This window comes from Salmo trutta, chromosome 33, assembly GCF_901001165.1.
Source record: "Salmo trutta chromosome 33, fSalTru1.1, whole genome shotgun sequence".
NCBI classification, from domain to species: domain Eukaryota; kingdom Metazoa; phylum Chordata; class Actinopteri; order Salmoniformes; family Salmonidae; genus Salmo; species Salmo trutta.
In genome coordinates, this window is record NC_042989.1 from 44,462,106 (window position 1) to 44,483,848 (window position 21,743).

At 45.6% G+C, this 21,743-nt stretch overlaps 1 protein-coding gene across 6 annotated transcripts in view; it reads right to left on the reverse strand.

Moving 5' to 3' along the window:
- Window positions 1-21,743, reverse strand: part of LOC115173051 (attractin) — a 184,580-nt gene that overhangs the window by 120,291 nt on the left and 42,546 nt on the right. For all 6 annotated transcript variants that reach the window (XM_029731038.1, XM_029731036.1, XM_029731035.1 and 3 more), the window contains exons 7-9: window positions 12,666-12,756; window positions 11,738-11,987; window positions 7,708-7,891 (exon numbers count right to left, since the gene is read on the reverse strand). In XM_029731038.1, the coding sequence (XP_029586898.1) occupies window positions 7,708-7,891; window positions 11,738-11,987; window positions 12,666-12,756 (525 nt within the window). The remainder of the gene's footprint in view (window positions 1-7,707; window positions 7,892-11,737; window positions 11,988-12,665; window positions 12,757-21,743) is intronic.

A 21,743-nucleotide genomic window follows, 5' to 3' on the forward strand; every position in this document is an offset into this window, starting at 1 on the left:
CTTACCCAGAAAGACTCACAGCTCTTAGACACTTACCCAGAAAGACGCATAGCAGTAATTGCTGCCAAATATGCTTCTACAAAATACTGACTCAGGGATGTGAATACTTATGTAAAGAAGATATTTGTATTTCATTTTCCAAAAAGGAGCAAAAACTTCTAAAAACATGTTTTCACTTTGTCATTATGGGTTATTGTGTGTAGATGGGTGAAAGAATTTCATCAATTTAATCAATTTTCAATTCAGGCTGTAACACAACAAAATGTGGAGTAAGTCAAGGGTATGAACACTTTCTGAAGGCACTGTAAGGAAAATTTGCCCCCTCAGGCCTGGAGGGAAGCAAAAGTCATTCCGCTACCAAAGAATAGCAAAGCACCCTTCACTGGCTTAAACAGCTGACCAATCAGCCTGTTACCAACACTTAGAGAACAAAAAGAACAACAAAAAATGACCAGATACAATGCTATTTCACAGTAAACAAAATAAAAGATTTTCAGCACGTTTATAGGGAGGCCATTCAACATGTAAGGCACTTACACAAATGACTGAAATTGATAATAAAAAGATTGTGGGAGCTATTTTGTTAGACTTCAGTGCAGCTTTTGACATTAACGATGTGCTGGTGGAACAACATATGTGTTATGGTTTTGCATTCCCAGATATATGGTGGATTGAGAGTTACCTGTCTAACAGAACACAGAGCGTGTTATTTAATGGAAGCCTCTCCAACATAATCAAGGTAGTGTCAGGCATTCCCCAGGGCAGCTGTCTAGGCCCCTTACTTTTGTCAATCTTTACTAATGACCTGCCACTTGCACTCAGTAAAGCCTGTGTGTCTATGTATGCTGATGACCCAGCACTATACATGTCAGCTACTACAGCAAGTGAAATCACTGCAACACTTAAAGAGCAGTCAGTTAGCTTCAGAATGTGTGGCAAGAAATAAGTTAGTCCTAAATATTAAAAGCATTATATTTGAGACAAATCATTCACTAAACCCTGAACCTCAACTAAATATTGTAATGAATAATGTGGAAATTGAGCAAGTTGAGGTGACTAAACTGCTTGGAGTAACCCTGGATTGCAAACTGTTACGGTCAAAACATGTTGATGCAACAGTAGCTAAGATGGGGAGAAGTCTGTCCATAATAAAGCACTGCTCTTCCTTCTTAACAACACTATCAACAAGGCAGGTCCTACAGGCCCTAGTTTCTACCTTCTTAACAACACTATCAACAAGGCAGGTCCTACAGGCCCTAGTTTCTACCTTCTTAACAACACTATCAACAAGGCAGGTCCTACAGGCCCTAGTTTCTACCTTCTTAACAACACTATCAACAAGGCAGGTCCTACAGGCCCTAGTTTCTACCTTCTTAACAACACTATCAACAAGGCAGGTCCTACAGGCCCTAGTTTCTACCTTCTTAACAGCACTATCAACAAGGCAGGTCCTACAGGCCCTAGTTTCTACCTTAACAGCACTATCAACAAGGCAGGTCCTACAGGCCCTAGTTTCTACCTTCTTAACAACACTATCAACAAGGCAGGTCCTACAGGCCCTAGTTTTGTCCCACCTGGACTAATGTCCAGTCATGTGGTCAGGTGCCACAAAGAGGGACTAGATATGCTTGTAAGTCCCATGCCATTATTTGATATGATTTTATAGTATCGACAGCACCGTTTCCCCCTCAGGAGGTTGAAAAGGTTTGGCATGGACCCTCAATTCCTCAAAGTTCTACAGCTGTACTTCACTGTACTTGTGCATGTGACATTCAAACTTGAAACTTGTCCCATCAGTTAGATACATTTTTAAAGGCATGTATTTCTGTAGGCCTAACAGGAGCTTGTTGAATCATCAGTTAGATACATTTTAAAGGCATGTATTTCTGTAGGCCTAACAGGAGCTTGTTGAATCCTCAGTTAGATACATTTTAAAGGCATGTATTTATGTAGGCCTAACAGGAGCTTGATGGTGCTCTGCTGGTGACACAGTCAGTGATTTATTTAGAATTCAAGGCACACTTAACCAGCATGGCTACCACAGCATTCTGCAGTGATAAGCCATCCCATCTGGTTTGCGCTTAGTGGGACTATAATTTGTTTTTCAAAAGGACTATGACCCAACACACCTCCAAGCTGTGTAAGGGCTATTTGACCAAGAAGGAGAGTGATGGAGGGCTGCATCAGATGACCTGGCCTCCACAATCACCTGACCTCAGCCCAATTGAGATGGTTTGGGATGAGTTGAACCACAGAGTGAATGAAAAGCAGCCAACAAGCACTCAGAATATGTGGGAACTCCTTCAAGACTGTTGGAAAAGCATTCCAGGTGAAGCTGGTTGAGAGAATGCCAAGAGTGTGCAAAGCTGTAATCAAGGCAAAGGGTGGCTACTTTGAAGAATGTAAAATCTAAAATATATTTTGATTTGTTTAACACTTTTTTGGTTACTACAGGATTCCATTTGTGTTATTTCATAGTTTTGATGTCTTCACTATTAATCTACAATGTAGAAAATAGTAAAAATAAAGAAAAACCTTTTAAATGAGTAGGTGTGTCCAAATTTTGGACTGGTAGTGAATGTGTGAAATGTGTTTTTATTTAGAATGGACCATTATAATGCACCTGTATCAAAACTGGCTTCCCTTGACACTTTGTTTTTGGTGCACCAGGACCATTCACAGTTGAGCACAATGCTGATTGGCTATTATTTTATTTTTAAATGTAATCAAGGGAGGCCAGACGATCGCTGCTTCCAGTGCATTCAATGCTACATGCGGCAACAATGCCATTCTGGTTTGGGCCAGACAGCATCAGATAGAGGGCCTACACAGAGAGACAGAGGGGCGTCGCCTTGCTGGCTCGGATGCTTTCTCCGGTGAGATACATTCAGCTTCATGCAAATTTAATTTGTTTTAAACAGAGACGAAAGATAAATATTTTTTTCTTCTTCCCTTGGCAACCACTGCATAGAACACCTGCTACAGTAATGGGTCGACAGGCACAATTGATAACATTTCAGACAATTAAAAAAAAAGTATATTTTCAGACAGTAGAATTCTGCTCTGGCATAGAATGTTCTATTGTTTCCCTGACAACAATAAACGTTGCTGATTGGCGTGTTGTTGTGTTGTCTAAGCAGTGTTTTATGGTAGGGTAGATAGATGTGTTCTCTTTCTACTAAATGTATTGGTAAGTCTGTGTGAGTGGTCTGCGAGCAGGCAGCTCGAAATAATCTGATTGACAGTTCTGGTTACCTAGTAATGGACTTTAGCCCCGCTTCAGAAGCTGCATTCCTTAACCGACAAGTTAAATGCCCATTCAATGCTTTGAAACTATCTCCAGAGAAGGTTTTGTGGCAGCATTTAAAAAGCCATAGTCAACACTTTTCAGACAAATAAAATGCTGTAGCTGAGGCACTTTCCAGGCGCCACACTTTATATAACCATATTTATAGAGGCCTAGGCTACAATATTCTGCCCATATGAACAACATTTATATAGGCCTAGGCTACAATATTCTGCCCATATCAACAACATTTATATAGGCCTAAGCTACAATATTCTGCCCATATGAACAACATGTATAGAGGCCTAGGCTACAATATTCTGCCCATATCAACAACATTTATATAGGCCTAAGCTACAATATTCTGCCCATATGAACAACATTTATATAGGCCTAGGCTACAATATTTTTTATTTTATTTTACCATTATTTTACCAGGTAAGTTGACTGAGAACACATTCTCATTTACAGCAACGACCTGGGGAATAGTTACAGTGGAGAGGAGGGGGGGATGAATGAGCCAATTGTAAACTGGGGATGATTAGGTGGCCATGATGGTATGAGGGCCAGATTGGGAATTTAGCCAGGACACCAGGGTTAACACCCCTACTCTTACGATAAGTACCATGGGATCTATAATGACCTCAGAGAGTCAGGACACCCGTTTAACGTCCCATCCGAAAGATGGCACCCTACACAGGGCAGTGTCCTCAATCACTGCCCTAATATTCTGCCCATAGGAACACATTTATAGAGGCCTAGGCTACAATATTCTGCCCATATGAACAACATGTATAGAGGCCTAGGCTACAATATTCTGCCCATATGAACACATTTATATAGGCCTAGGCTACAATATTCTGCCCATATGAACAACATTTATATAGGCCTAGGCTACAATATTCTGCCCATGTCAACAAATTAAATATAGGCCTAGGCTACAATATTCTGCCCATATGAACAACATTTATAGAGGCCTAGGCTACAATATTCTGCCCATATGAACACATTTATATAGGCCTAGGCTACAATATTCTGCCCATATCAACAAATGTATATAGGTCTAGGCTACAATATTCTGCCCATATGAACAACATTTATAGAGACCTAAGCTACAATATTCTGCCCATATTAACACATTTATATAGGCCTAGGCTACAATATTCTGCCCATATGAACAACATGTATAGAGGCCTAGGCTACAATATTCTGCCCATATCAACAAATGTATATAGGCCTAGGCTACAATATTCTGCCCATATGAACACATTTATATAGGCCTAGGCTACAATATTCTGCCCATATGAACACATTTATATAGGTCTAGGCTACAATATTCTGCCCATATGAACAACATTTATAGAGACCTAAGCTACAATATTCTGCCCATATTAACACATTTATATAGGCCTAGGCTACAATATTCTGCCCATATGAACAACATTTAATGAGGTCTATGCTACAATATTCTGCCCATTTGAACAACATTTATACAGGCCTAGGCTACAATATTCTGCCCATATCAACAAATTAAATATAGGACGTGGCTACAATATTCTGCCCATATGAACAACATTTATAGAGACCTAGGCTACAATATTCTGCCCATATGAACAACATGTATAGAGGCCTAGGCTACAATATTCTGCCCATATGAACAACATTTATATAGGCCTAGGCTACAATATTCTGCCCATATCAACAACATTTATATAGGTCTAAGCTACAATATTCTGCCCATATGAACAACATGTATAGAGGCCTAGGCTACAATATTCTGCCCATATCAACACATTTATAGAGGCCTGGGCTACAATATTCTGCCAATATGAACAACATTTATATAGGCCTAGGCTACAATATTCTGCCCATATCAACATATTTACAGAGGCCTAGGCTACAATATTCTGCCCATATGAACAACATTTATATAGGCCTAGGCTACAATATTTTTTATTTTATTTTACCATTATTTTACCAGGTAAGTTGACTGAGAACACATTCTCATTTACAGCAACGACCTGGGGAATAGTTACAGTGGAGAGGAGGGGGGGATGAATGAGCCAATTGTAAACTGGGGATGATTAGGTGGCCATGATGATATGAGGGCCAGATTGGGAATTTAGCCAGGACACCAGGGTTAACACCCCTACTCTTACGATAAGTACCATGGGATCTATAATGACCTCAGAGAGTCAGGACACCCGTTTAACGTCCCATCCGAAAGATGCCACCCTACACAGGGCAGTGTCCTCAATCACTGCCCTAATATTCTGCCCATAGGAACACATTTATAGAGGCCTAGGCTACAATATTCTGCCCATATGAACAACATGTATAGAGGCCTAGGCTACAATATTCTGCCCATATGAACACATTTATATAGGCCTAGGCTACAATATTCTGCCCATATGAACAACATTTATATAGGCCTAGGCTACAATATTCTGCCCATGTCAACAAATTAAATATAGGCCTAGGCTACAATATTCTGCCCATATGAAAAACATTTATAGAGGCCTAGGCTACAATATTCTGCCCATATGAACAACATTTATAGAGGCCTAGGCTACAATATTCTGCCCATATGAACACATTTATATAGGCCTAGGCTACAATATTCTGCCCATATCAACAAATGTATATAGGTCTAGGCTACAATATTCTGCCCATATGAACACATTTATATAGGCCTAGGCTACAATATTCTGCCCATATGAACAACATTTATATAGGCCTAGGCTACAATATTCTGCCCATGTCAACAAATTAAATATAGGCCTAGGCTACAATATTCTGCCCATATGAAAAACATTTATAGAGGCCTAGGCTACAATATTCTGCCCATATGAACAACATTTATAGAGGCCTAGGCTACAATATTCTGCCCATATGAACACATTTATATAGGCCTAGGCTACAATATTCTGCCCATATCAACAAATGTATATAGGTCTAGGCTACAATATTCTGCCCATATGAACAACATTTATAGAGACCTAAGCTACAATATTCTGCCCATATTAACACATTTATATAGGCCTAGGCTACAATATTCTGCCCATATGAACAACATGTATAGAGGCCTAGGCTACAATATTCTGCCCATATCAACAAAAGTATATAGGCCTAGGCTACAATATTCTGCCCATATGAACACATTTATATAGGCCTAGGCTACAATATTCTGCCCATATGAACACATTTATATAGGTCTAGGCTACAATATTCTGCCCATATGAACAACATTTATAGAGACCTAAGCTACAATATTCTGCCCATATTAACACATTTATATAGGCCTAGGCTACAATATTCTGCCCATATGAACAACATTTAATGAGGTCTATGCTACAATATTCTGCCCATTTGAACAACATTTATACAGGCCTAGGCTACAATATTCTGCCCATATCAACAAATTAAATATAGGACGTGGCTACAATATTCTGCCCATATGAACAACATTTATAGAGACCTAGGCTACAATATTCTGCCCATATGAACAACATGTATAGAGGCCTAGGCTACAATATTCTGCCCATATGAACACATTTATATAGGCCTAGGCTACAATATTCTGCCCATATGAACAACATTTATATAGGCCTAGGCTACAATATTTTTTATTTTACCGTTATTTTACCAGGTAAGTTGACTGAGAACACATTCTCATTTACAGCAACGACCTGGGGAATAGTTTCAGGGGAGAGGAGGGGGATGAATGAGCCAATTGTAAGCTGGGGATGATTAGGTGGCCATGATGGTATGAGGGCCAGATTGGGAATTTAGCCAGGACACCGGGGTTAACACCCCTACTCTTACGATAAGCACCATGGGATCTTTAATGACCTCAGAGAGTCAAGACACCCGTTTAACGTCCCATCCGAAAGACGGCACCCTACACAGGGCAGTGTCCTCAATCACTGCCCTAATATTCTGCCCATAGGAACACATTTATAGAGGCCTAGGCTACAATATTCTGCCCATATGAACAACATTTATAGAGGCCTAAGCTACAATATTCCGCCCATATGAACACATTTATATAAGCCTAGGCTACAATATTCTGCCCATATGAACAACATTTATAGAGGCCTAGGCTACAATATTCTGCCCATATGAACAACATTTATAGAGGCCTAGGTTACAATATTCTGCCCATATGAACAACATTTATTTTAGGCCATAACAATGTGTAGCCATACATGATTTAATGAAAAGCAATAAACATACACCTTTAATAACAGACTCACGAACACAATCAGGCAATAGGCTACAGCTGGCTTCACAGCTTCCCTGCGAAACTCAATGTATTGTAGCCTCACCCGGATGAAAGAGTGGCGAATAATGAGTTGGCTTCCGCTGTAGTGTTCAGTGTAAAATATTAAACGTTGTGGCTCGGTTCAGGCGCTACTCACCATCGGCTGCGGTCCACGTCGTACTTGTACAGGTCTCCGGACAGTCCGTATTTGTTAGCGCTGAAGGCCTTGTACCCTCCGTGGATGTAGACGGCTCGAGAGGAGGGGTCAAACACACTGCTGTGGCCGTACCCTCCCTGCACCAGGGCTCCATCCGTAACCACTGCACTCCACGTGTTCCTAGCTGGAGCAGTCACAGAACAGAACGGAAGGTCTACATACACTGCACTCCACGTGTTCCTAGCTGGAGCAGTCACAGAACAGAACGGAAGGTCTACATACACTGCACTCCACGTGTTCCTAGCTGGAGCAGTCACAGAACAGAACGGAAGGTCTACATACACTGCACTCCACGTGTTCCTAGCTGGAGCAGTCACAGAACAGAACGGAAGGTCTACATACATTGCATTCGGAAAGTATTCAGACCCTTTTCCACTTTGTTACGTTACAGCCTTATTCTAAAATGAATGATTTTTTTTCCTTTCTCAATCTACACACGATACCTCATAATGACAAAGCAAAAACAGGTTTTCAGAAATGTTTGTAAAATTATCAAAAATATCACATTCACAAAAGTATTCAAACCCTTTAGTCAGTAATTTGTTGAAGCACCTTTGGCAGCGATTATAGCCTCAAGTAGTCTTGGGTATGACGCTACAAGCTTGGCACAGCAGTATTTGGTGAGTTTCTCCCCATTCTGCTCTGCAGATCCTCTCAAGCTGTCAGGTTGGATGGGGAGCGTCGCTGCACAGCTATTTTCAGGTCTCTCCAGAGATGTTCAAATCAGGTTCAAGTCCAAGCTCTGGGTAGGCCACTCAAGGACATTCAGAAAATTGTCCCGAAGCCACTCCTGCGTTGTCTTGGCTGTGTGCTTAGGGTCGTTGTCCTGTTGGAAGGTGAACGTTTACCCCAGTCTGAGGTCCTGACCGCTCAGGAGCAGGTTTTCATCAAGGACCTCTCTGTACTCTGCTCCGTTCATCTTCCCATTGATCCTGACTAGTCTCCCAGTCCCTGCCACTGAGAAACATCCCCACAACATGATGCTGCCACCACCATGCTTCACCGTAGGGATGGTGCCACACTTCCTCCAGACGTGACACTTGGAATTCAGGACAAAGAGTTCAATCTTGGTTTCATCAGACCAGAGAATCTTGTTTCTCATGGTCTGAGATTAAGGTGCCTTTTGGCAAACTTCAAGCGGGCTGTCATCAGCCTTTTACTGAGGAGTGGCCACCGTGTTCTTGGGGACCTTCAATGCTTCAGAAATGTTTTGGTACCCCTCCCCAGATCTGTGCCTGGACAAAATCCTTTCGTCCCGGAGATCTACGGACATGTCCTTCGACCTCATGGCTTGGTTTTTTGCTCTGACATACACTCTCAACTGTGGGACCTAATATAGACAGGTGTGTGCCTTTCCAAATCATGTCCAATCAATTGAATTTACTACAGGTGGACTCCAATCAAGTTGTAGAAACATCTCAAGGATGATCAATGGAAACAGGATGCATCTGAGCTCAATTTCAAGTCTAATAACAAAATGTCTGAATACTCATGCAAATAAGGTATTTCTGTTTTTTATTTTTAATAAATTTGCCAAAATGTCTAAAAATGGCTCTGAATACTTTCCGAATGCACTGTGAAACATAACATGAATGTAAAAAAGACCTAGGCAACAAACAGCTGTTTAGGAGGGATATCTCACCTGGCCTTACTGGGTGGATAGGAGGGATATCACACCTGGCCTTAATGGGTAGATAGGAGGGATATCACACCTGGCCTTACTGGGTGGATAGGAGGGATATCTCACCTGGCCTTACTGGGTGGATAGGAGGGATATCACACCTGGCCTTACTGGGTGGATAGGAGGGATATCTCACCTGGCCTTACTGGGTGGATAGGAGGGATAGCTCACCTGGCCTTACTGGGTGGATAGGAGGGATAGCTCACCTGGCCTTACTGGGTGGATAGGAGGGATAGCTCACCTGGCCTTACTGGGTGGATAGGAGGGATATCACACCTGGCCTTACTGGGTGGATAGGAGGGATATCTTACCTGGCCTTACTGGGTGGATAGGAGGGATAGCTCACCTGGCCTTACTGGGTGGATAGGAGGGATATCACACCTGGCCTTACTGGGTGGATAGGAGGGATATCACACCTGGCCTTACTGGGTGGATAGGGGGGATATCTCACCTGGCCTTACTGGGTGGATAGGGGGGATATCTCACCTGGCCTTACTGGGTGGATAGGAGGGATATAACACCTGGCCTTACTGGGTGGATAGGAGGGATATCTCACCTGGCCTTACTGGGTGGATAGGAGGGATATATCACCTGGCCTTACTGGGTGGATAGGAGGGATATCTCACCTGGCCTTACTGGGTGGATAGGAGGGATATCTCACCTGGCCTTACTGGGTGGATAGGAGGGATATCACACCTGGCCTTACTGGGTGGATAGGAGGGATATCACACCTGGCCTTACTGGGTGGATAGGAGGGATATCACACCTGGCCTTACTGGGTGGATAGGAGGGATATCTCACCTGGCCTTACTGGGTGGATAGGAGGGATATCACACCTGGCCTTACTGGGTGGATAGGAGGGATATCACACCTGGCCTTACTGGGTGGATAGGAGGGATATCACACCTGGCCTTACTGGGTGGATAGGAGGGATATCACACCTGGCCTTACTGGGTGGATAGGAGGGATATCACACCTGGCCTTACTGGGTGGATAGGAGGGATATCTCACCTGGCCTTACTGGGTGGATAGGATCATTAACCAGCTGTTATCACACCTGACACAAATGATTGTCTAGTTCTGTTTTTCCTGCTGAGGGGTGCCCTATACCTGCACCCAGAGGGGAGTAGTTCAAAGTCTGGGTACAGGGGGTGGCTTGGGGAGGGGACTGACCTTAAAGATCTCATCCAGGCCTGTCTGTTGGACTCCCAGTACCTTGGGGAGGGCCCTGACCTTAAAGATCTCCTCCAGGTCTGTCTGTTTGACTCCCAGTACCTTGGGGAGGGCCCTGACCTTAAAGATCTCATCCAGGTCTGTCTGTTTGACTCCCAGTACCTTGGGGAGGGCCCTGACCTTAAAGATCTCATCAAAGCCTGTCTGTTTGACTCCCAGTACCTTGGGGAGGGGCCTGACCTTAAAGATCTCATCCAGGCCTGTCTGTTGGACTCCCAGTACCTTGGGGAGGGCCCTGACCTTAAAGATCTCCTCCAGGTCTGTCTGTTTGACTCCCAGTACCTTGGGGAGGAACCTGACCTTAAAGATCTCATCCAGGCCTGTCTGTTGGACTCCCAGTACCTTGGGGAGGGCCCTGACCTTAAAGATCTCCTCCAGGTCTGTCTGTTGGACTCCCAGTACCTTGGGGAGGAACCTGACCTTAAAGATCTCATCCAGGCCTGTCTGTTTGACTCCCAGTACCTTGCTTGCTGTGGTGATAATCCTTCTCAGCATATTTCTCTGGCTGACAGTGTAGGCCGGGTGAATTGATACACCAGCCAAAGTGTAGTTAATAACTTCACCACACTCAAAAGGATATTCAGTGTCTGCTTTTTTTTTACCCATCTACCATTGGTCTTTGTGGTTGAATCTGTGTTTGAAATTCACTCCTCGACTGAGGGACCTTACAGATAATTGTATGTGTGGGGTACAGAGATGAGGTAGTCATTCATAAATCATGTTAAACACTATTACTGCATACAGAGTGAGTGCCTTGCAATTTATGTGACTTGTTAAGTTTTACTCCTGAACTTACTTAGGCTCCTTACCATAACAGGGGTTGAATACTTATTGACTCAAGACATTTCAGCTTTTCATTTTTAATTAATTTGTAAACATTTTTTAAAAACATAAATCCACGTTGACATTATGGGGTATTGTGGGTAGGCCAGTGACCAAAAAAATATCTAAATTTAATCCATTTTAAATTCAGGCGTCAGAACAAAATGTGGAAAAAGTTAAGGGGTGTGAACACTTTCTGAAGGCACTGTATACGTCATCATCATCATCACTCACCGATGTCGTACTGCTGCACCTGGCTGATGTATCCATATAGAGGGCAGTGTCCGAAGAGGACCAGCATGACCGGACTGCCTCCCTCCAGCAGGGGGGGCACTACATGAGCAGAGTGTCCCACCACGGCCCACTGTTCCTGGGCTCCAGCGGAGAGGGACACCCAGGTCTGGTTCTGGATGTGGAACACCCACAGCTGGCTGGTCACGTTGCCAGTAGAGTCTATCTTCCCTCCGTACATGTAGATCTTTCCCTGGGTTAGAGAGGAGGAACAGGACGTTAGAGAGGAGGAGGAACAGGACGTCAGAGAGGAGGAGGAACAGGACGTCAGAGAGGAGGAGGAACAGGACGTCAGAGAGGAGGAGGAACAGGACGTCAGAGAGGAGGAGGAACAGGACGTCAGAGAGGAGGAGGAACAGGACGTCAGAGAGGAGGAGGAACAGGACGTCAGAGAGGAGGAGGAACAGGACGTCAGAGAGGAGGAACAGGACGTCAGAGAGGAGGAACAGGACGTCAGAGAGGAGGAACAGGACGTCAGAGAGGAGGAGGAACAGGACGTCAGAGAGGAAGAGGAACAGGACGTTAGAGAGGAAGAGGAACAGGACGTCAGAGAGGAGGAACAGGATGTTAGAGAGGAGGAACAGGACGTCAGAGAGGAGGAACAGGACGTCAGAGAGGAGGAACAGGACGTCAGAGAGGAGGAACAGGATGTCAGAGAGGAGGAACAGGATGTCAGAGAGGAGGAACAGGATGTCAGAGAGGAGGACAAGTCATGACAACTTAAGACTTAACCTTAATTGCTTGCAGACAGTGAACTCTAACCCAAGACCCACATTCTAAAAAACTAGGGTATAACAGGGGCAATACTATTGTTATTACTTCATCAATGTTTCTACATCATGACTAGCTAACATGCCTCTAGAACACATACCTCATGTAGTGCCAGAGAGTGTCCGTATCGTCCCATGACTGAGTTGACAGAGCGGTTGAGAGACAGCCAGCGATGGGAGCTGAGGTTATACCTGGGAGGAGAGAGAGAGAGAAAGAGAGAAGTTCAGGACCACTGAGCATCAAAGCCAGGACCAGGTAGGCCGGGACCAGGTAGGCCAGGACCAGGTAGGCCAGGACCAGGTAGACCAGGACCAGGTAGACCAGGACCAGGTAGGCCGGGTCCAGGTAGGCCAGGACCAGGTAGGCCAGGACCAGGTAGACCAGGACCAGGTAGGCCGGGTCCAGGTAGGCCGGGTCCAGGTAGGCCAGGACCAGGTAGGCCAGGACCAGGTAGGCCAGGACCAGGTAGGCCAGGACCAGGTAGGCCAGGACCAGGTAGGCCAGGACCAGGTAGGGGTTTGGTCACAGATAAGGTTCTCCATTGAGTCCACTCTCTTGTCCAGGACTAGGCTTTATGTGTGTCTGGGAAACCTAGCCGTGGAGTACAGGATGGGAAACCGGCACCTCTTTCAGAGGCCACTGATAAGGGGACATTGTTTTCCATGGTCCTTCAAGCCGGATAGGAACAACTGTCCTGGTACAGAGCTGAAATGTAAAACACACACAGCTAATATGTGATATCATGATGTCCAGTGTTATTTTTTTGGTATTTTTTTTTACCCTTTTTTCTCCCCAATTTCGTGATATCCAATTGGTAGTTACAGTCTTGTCTCATCGCTGCAACTCCCGTACGAACTCGGGAGAGGCGAAGGTCGAGAGCTGTTTGTCCTCCGAAACACAACCCAGCCCAGCCGCACTGTTTATTGACACAACGCCCACTTAATCAGGAAGCCAGCCGCACCAATGTGTCGGAGGAAACACCGTACACCTGGCGACAGTGTCAGAGTGAACTGCACAGGAGTTGCTAGTGCAGATGGGACAAAGACTCCCCTGCCGGCCAAACCCTCCCTTAACTCGGACGGCGCTGGGCCAAATGTGCACCGCCCCATGGGTCTCCCGGTCGCGGCCGCAGAGGCTGGACTCGAACCCAGAATCTCTAGCTAGCACTGCGCCACTCATGAGGCCTTCTGTTTATTTTTGTTTGTGTCAACACCTGCTACCAACTAGCCACCTAGCTGGCCAGGTTACAATAGAGCCCGCTTCGTCTGAAATAGCTAACAAACATTTCCAGCGCTGTAGAAGCTGTGTTTATTACGGTCTTCTCCGGGACGATATTGACAATCCAGAGTTCCAATGTAGCAAATATTTGCTAGCGGAGGACTACAGGAATGAGGTGGCTATGATTCAACAAATCACAATTCTGCTCAAATTTATGGGGAGAAGGCAAACTGGAACTTTCTAGCTATCAACTCCTATGGCTGGACGCCGCTCGGCTTGTCATCTGTCCCTATCAGAATGGCCTGTGCTTCCTGGAACTAGTTCAAGGAAGTTGTCTCCATCTGCTTATCTTCCTCAATCTTGTAATGGAGTAGACTGAGAACAACAAGAACATTGTTCCAGACAGCCCTGGTCCCATGTCACAAGTCGTGGAAACCAAAGGCAGCGGACGAGAGTAACTGCGAGAAGTTCGGATCAGATAAACATAAGGATTAGCTGCGATGCACTGGTGCCTGATCTACTTGCACCTTCATCGCTGGGACTGCTTGTGTCTGCGACAGCTGTGCTGGCTGCTACTAAGCTGACTCCAGCTGGCTTCGTTGTCGAGTTTGGCTCCTTTCCCTCTCTCTGGATCTGATGGGGCACTGCCTGCTGTGGGAGGTCTGGACCTATCGCCGGCAGCAGCAGGCGTACACTATCCTGCTTCTCGTGGACCCGTGAAAGGTTCAACGTATTGTGTGAGGGGTAGGAATGAGCAAATTTCTCGATTCCCTTCTCCGGCCGTCGTATTTGGCAGTTCAATGGTGAGAAATGTCTCAGTCCCTGGAGCAAAAACGTTGTGCTATCCAGGAGCACGAGTACAGGACATCAACGTCTCCTCCTCAGACGAACCCGAGGGGAGAACGTAACAAGCTGCTCCCAAACATTTTAAACCTGCATCAGGAAATTTTGTCTATCATATTTCATGTGGGATTCAATGACATTATGAAGGGCAGCTTAGAACAGCTGAAGATGGATTTTAAAGAACTGATTGGTTCTCTGCTTGACACCAACAAACATCCCATAATATCTGTCCCTCTGCCCTCCCTAAATTGTGTTTTTTTGAACGGTTCAACAGTCTTTTAGCCGTCCATAACAGGCTACCAGACTATTGCAGCTCTGTGGGTGTAACATTTAATGACAATTTTGAAACCTTCTGGAAACAAAGCTCGTATTATTAGGAGGATGGGATCCACACAAATCATTTGGATTCCTGGATCCTTTCACAGCATTATAAGGAAGAGTTGAGAAAATGACTTATCATTGAACCAAGCCCAGCTCAGTTAATCCCTACCGTTGTGTCGCTGAGTTGGCATAATGGTCCAGAAAATGTAAATGATCCCAGGGGCATAGGAAGACACTGTAAGTAACCTAATTTATGTCTGTCTTACTGCCCTGAATGCCTCTGCTGATCCCACATATATTGTATTTAGTAATCATGTGCCTATGAGCCAGAGATACTGTTAGCACTGAGGCGGTGTGCCCTAGTAGGAAGTCCACTGTGTGCAGCTCACCCTGCACTAACATAAATAACATAAGCATGTCTACTGCCGCTAAGATTCCCAGTAAAGCAATGAAAAGAAGCATCCCAGAAAAAAACAAAAAAATAGCCCAAGTTAACATATGTAGCCTAAGAAACAAGGTTCATGAAGTCAATAACTTGCTAGTAACAGATCACATTCATTTTCTGACTATCTCTGTAACTCACATAGATAATACAGTGGTAGCAATACATGTGGTAGCAATACATGTTTATAACATCTACAGAAAACACAGAAATGCCAATGGGGGGCGGTAATGTGGCCTATATTAAGAACCTCATTCCTGTAAATATTAGAGAGGATCTCATGTTAAATACTGTTGAAGTAATATGGCTACAGGTCCATCTGCCTCACCTAAAGCCCATTCTTGTGGGAAGTTGCTATAGACCACCAAGTGCTAACAGTCAGTATCTGGATAACATGTGGGAAATCAAAATCAAATCAAATTTATTTTTAATTGTCACATGCGCCAAATACAACAGTGTTACTTACTTGCCTCGAAGCGAGCATAGAAGTAATTCAGCTCGTCTGGTAAGCTCGTGTCACTGGGCAGCTCTAGGCTGTGCTTCCCTTTGTAGTCTGTAATAGTTTGCAAGCCTTGCCACATCCGACGAGCGTCAGAGCTGGTGTAGTACGATTCGATCTTAGTCCTGTATTGAAGCTTTGCCTGTTTGATGGTTCGTCGGAGGGCATAGCGGGATTTTTTATATGCTTCCGGGTTAGAGTCCCGCTCCTTGAAAGCGGCAGCTCTAGCCTTTAGCTCAGTGCGGATGTTGCCTGTAATCCATGGCTTCTGGTTGGGTTATGTACGTACCGTCACTGTGGACACGACATCATCGATGCACTTACTGATGAAGCCAGTGACTGAGGTGGTGTACTCCTCAATGCCATCGGAAGAATCCCAGAACATATTCCAGTCTGCTAGCAAAACAGTTCTGTAGCTTAGCATCTGCTTCATCTGACCACTATTTTATTGACAGAGTCACTGGTGCTTCCTGCTTTAATTTTTGCTTGTAAGCAGAAATCAGGAGGATAGAATTATGGTCAGATTTGCCAAATGGAGGGCGAGGGAGAGCTTTGTACACGTCTCTGTGTGTGGAGTAAAGGTGGTCTAGAGTTTTCTTCCTTCTGGTTGCACATTTAACATGCTGATATAAATCAGACAAAACGGATTTAAGTTTCCCTGCATTAAAGTCCCTGGCCACTAGGGGCTCTGCCTCTGTTAGAGTCTTTTCCTGTTTGCTTATGGCGTGTGGTCTTAGTGCCAGCATCAGTCTGTGGTGGTATGTAGACAGCTATGAAAAATACAGATAAACTCTCTAGGTAGATAGTGTGGTCTACAGCTTATCATGAGATACTCTACCTCAGGCGAGCAAAACCTTGAGACTTCCTTAGATATCGTGCACCAGCTGTTGTTTACAAATATACATAGACCAACACCCCTTGTCTTATCAGAAGCTGCTGTTCTATCCTGCCGATACAGCGCATAACCTGCCAGCTATATGTAACGCATGTTGTCGTTCAGCCATGACTCGGTGAAACATAAGATATTACGTTTTTTAATGTCCCGTTGGTAGGATGTACGTGCTTTTAGTCCGTCCAATTGATTATCCAGCGATTGTACATTGGCCAATAGTACGGATGGCAAAGGCAGATTAGCCACTCATCGCTTGATCCTCACAAGGCACCTGAACTCCTTCCGCGAAATCTCAGTCTCTTTCTCCTGCGAATGACGGGAATGAGGGCCTGTTCGGCTGTCTGAAGTAAATCCCTCTCGTCCGACTCATTAAAGAAAAATTATTTGTCGATTCAAGGTGAGTAATCACTGTCCAGAAGCTCTTTTCGGTCATAAGAGAAGGTGGCAGCAACATTATATCCAAAATATAACAAACTAAATAGCATGGTTGGTTAAGAGCCAATAAAACGGCTCCTCTCCGGCGCCATCTTGTTTGATCATCTATGTGAAATCAACATAGAGGTATATTTTCTCGGTGATTTCAATATTGGACTGACTTTCATCAAGCTGCCCACTCAAGAAAAAAAACTTGGTTCAGGTTATCAGTCAACCTACCTGTAACGTTCGTCGCCTGGTGACGAGGAAGCGGACCAAAACGCAGCTGGGAGCGAACACATGTTTATTCTTTACACTGAATTAAACACGTACACAAAATCAAGAAAATGCCGATACGTTACTTGCTCAAAAACAAAGAGACAACACCCCACAAACAGCGTGGGGGAAAGAGGAACTTAAATGTGATCCCAATCAGAGACAACTAGCGACAGCTGTCTCTGATTAGGAATCGACAGAACCCAACATAGAAATCACCCACATAGATCTAACACAAGGCTATAACGCTAACATAGACAACAAAGCAAGGAAAAATACCCAACATGACACACCCTGACCCAAAATACCCGAGTTCACCTGGTCAGGGCGTGACAGTACCCCCCCCAACGGTGCGTACTCCCGGCACACCAAACTTAAGTCTATTGGGGGGGGACCCGGGTGGGCGCCTCACCCTCGGTGGAGGCTCTGGCCCCGGGCGTGTTCTTTCCCCCGCCTCCACCTTAGCCCTACCCCTCTGGCCCGGACTGGACCACTGTGGAGCGGCATGCTCAGGCTCTGGAGCGGAGCCGTCGACCGGAACAGGATTGGGCACCGGTGGACCGGACACGGGCCGTGCCGGACTGGGAACATGCACCACTGGCTTGGTGCGGGCAGCAGGAACGGGCCGGGCCGGACTGGGAACACGCACCACTGGCTTGGTGCGGGGAACAGGGACGGGCCGGACAGGACTGTGGACACGCACCGTGGGCTTGGTGCGGGGAACAGGAACGGGCCGGGCCGGACTGTGGACACGCACCGTGGGCTTGGTGCGGGGAACAGGAACGGGCCGGACAGGACTTTGGACACGCACCGTGGGCTTGGTACGGGGAGCAGGGACGGGCCGGACAGGACTGGGGACACGCACCGTAGGCTTGGTGCGGGGAACAGGAACGGGCCGGGCCGGACTGGGGACACGCACCGCTGACTTGGTGCGGGGAGCAGGGACGGGCCGGGCCGGACTGGGGACACGCACCACTAACCTGGTGCGGAGAGCAGGGACGGGCCGGGCCGGACTGGGAACACGCACCACTGGCTTGGTGCGGGGAGCAGGAACGGGCCGGGCCGGACTGGACTGGGGACATGCACCACTAACCTGGTGCGGGGAGCAGGGACGGGCCGGGCCGGACTGGGGACACGCACCGCTGACTTGGTGCGGGGAGCAGGGACGGGCCGGGCCGGACTGGGGACACGCACCTCTAACCTGGTGCGGGGAGCAGGGACGGGCCGGACTGGGAACACGCACCACTGGCTTGGTGTGGAGAGCAGGAACGGGCCGGGCCGGACTGGGAAAACGCACCACTGGCTTGGTGCGGGTAGCAGGAACGGGCCGGGCCGGACTGGGGACATGCACCACTGACTTGGTGCGGGGAACAGGAACGGGCCGGGCCGGACTGTGAACACGCACTGGTGAACAAAGCGTGGAGCCGGTTTAGCCACTCGTCCTGGCTGGATGCCCATCCTAGCACGGCATGTGCTGGGCATGTCCACCGGACGCACCGGGCTGTGTGGGCGCACTGGCGACACAGCGCGCAACTCCGCATACCATGGCTCCTCCTCCAGATCTTCCCTCTGCAGGTCCTCAATCAACTGTCTCATCTTCGTCTCCTCCTCCGCCGTCATCCCCCACGAGAGCAGTGGTCTGGGCTCTTCCTCTGCCCTTCCGGACCACCCCATTAGCAGCCTCCCAACATTTTCTTGGGGGTGTCTTCCGGGCCTCCTTGACCGCCGCCTGCGACTCCGTCCACCGGCTGGCTTTACCTCCTCGACCTGGGAATCCTTCCGCCAGGGTCCTTTCCCCGACTTGATCTCCCCCCAGGTCCAGAACTCCTTCCCCTCGCGAGCCCATCTCTCGCGCTCCTTATCCTCCCGCTGCTTGGTCCATTGTTGGTGGGGTGTTCTGTAACGTTCGTCGCCTGGTGACGAGGAAGCGGACCAAAACGCAGCTGGGAGCGAACACATGTTTATTCTTTACACTGAATTAAACACGTACACAAAATCAAGAAAATGCCGATACGTTACTTGCTCAAAAACAAAGAGACAACACCCCACAAACAGCGTGGGGGAAAGAGGAACTTAAATGTGATCCCAATCAGAGACAACTAGCGACAGCTGTCTCTGATTGGGAATCGACAGAACCCAACATAAAAATCACCCACATAGATCTAACACAAGGCTATAACGCTAACATAGACAACAAACCAAGGAAAAATACCCAACATGATACACCCTGACCCAAAATACCCGAGTTCACCTGGTCAGGGCGTGACACTACCAGGGTAGTTACAAACAGCACAGGAGTGAAATCATCAACACATCTTTACTAATGCAGCAAAAATTTGCTTTAAAGCAGTATCCAAATCCATCGGATGTAGTGATCACAATATAGTAGCCATATTTAGGAAAACCAAAGATCCAAAGTCTGGGCCTAATATAGTGTACTAAGAGGTCATACAATACGTTTTGTAGTGATCCCCATGTTGATGATGTAAAGAATATTTGCTTGTCTGTGGTGTGTAATGAGGAGCAACCAAACGCTGCAATTGCTTATTCCAGTTACTAATAAGCATTCACCCTTTAATAAATTTACTAAAAACTGTTAAATCCCCTTGGATTGATGTGGGTAGAGGCAAAAGATATGGCAACTACTTTAACCTGTCTGGGCTAGGGGGCAGTATTGAGAATTTTGGAAAAATATGTTCCCATTTTTAACTGCCTCCTACACCAACTCAGAAGCTAGAATATGCATATTATTGTTCAGGTTTGGATAGAAAACACTCTGAATTTTCTAAAACTGTTTGAATGGTGTCTGTGAGTATAACAGAACTCCTATGGCAGGCAAAAACCTGACAAGGTTTCAAGCAGGAAGTACCCTGTCTGACAAGGAGTCGTGCGTCTTGCATCTTTTTATTGAAAAGTAAGGATCTTAGCTGTAACGTGACAATTCCCAGGGCTCCAATAGGCTCTCAGAGCCCGCGAAATAACTGAAGGTTTACGAGGGAGCCTCAGGTTGAAACATATTATCGCCTTTTGTAAGTGGATGCTCCGAGGACCTTTGAATGATGCGCGTGCATGAGTCGCTTCTGAGGAGAAATTTTATTCGGCTGTTTAGGCTCAATGCATACTCCCGGTCGGAATATTATCACTTCTCTACGACATAAATGGCATAAAAATTGGTTTTAAACAGCGGTTGACATGCTTCGAAGTACGGTAATGGAATATTTAGACATTTTTGACACGCCAATGCGCCATGCGCGAAACCGGGAAGAAGCATTCTAGAACTCACGAACAAAACGTCGCTGTTTGGATATAACGATGGATTATTTGGGACCAAACCAACATTTGTTATTGAAGTAGAAGTCCTGGCAGTGTATTCTGATGAAGAACAAGCAAGGTAAGAACATTTTTCTTATAGGAAATGTGATTTTGGTGGATGCTGACCTGGGTGGGTATCTAAATAGCTAGCCCTGTAATGCCGGGCTATGTACTTAGATTATTGCAAAATGTGCTTCATCCGAAAAGCTATTTTAAAATCGGACATATCGAGTGCATAGAGGAGTAATGTATCTATAATTCTTAAAATAATTGTTATGCTTTTTGTGAACGTTTATCGTGAGTAATTTAGCAAACTGTTAGTAAATTCAACGGAAGTTTGCCGGGGGTTATGCGTTTTCTGAACGTCACATGCTAATGCAAAAAGCTGTTTTTTGATATAAATATGAACTTGATTGAACAGACATGCATGTATTGTATAACACAATGTCCTAGGTGTGTCATCTGATGAAGATCATCAAAGGTTAGTGCTGCATTTAGCTGTGGTTTGGGTTTATGTGACATGATATGCTAGCTTGAAAAATGGCTGTCTGATTTTTTCTGGCTGGGCACTCTGCTGACATAATCTAATGTTTTGCTTTCGTTGTAAAGCCTTTTTGAAATCGGACAGTGGGGTTAGATTAACGAGATTCTTGTCTTTAAATAGCTGTAAAATAGTCATATGTTTGAGAAATTGAAGTAATAGTATTTCTAACGATTCAAAAATCGCGCCACTGGAATATCAGTAGCTGTTACGTAGGTGGGACGAAATCGTCCCACATACCCCAGACAGGTTAATTCCTTTTTTATTGGCAAGATAAGCAATCTTGGGCATGACATGCCAGCAACAAACGCTGACACTACACATCCAAATATATCTGACCAAATTATGAAAAGATAAGAATTGTACTTTTGAACACCGTAAAGTCACTATGGAAGAGGTGAATGTTTTGTTGTTGTCTAT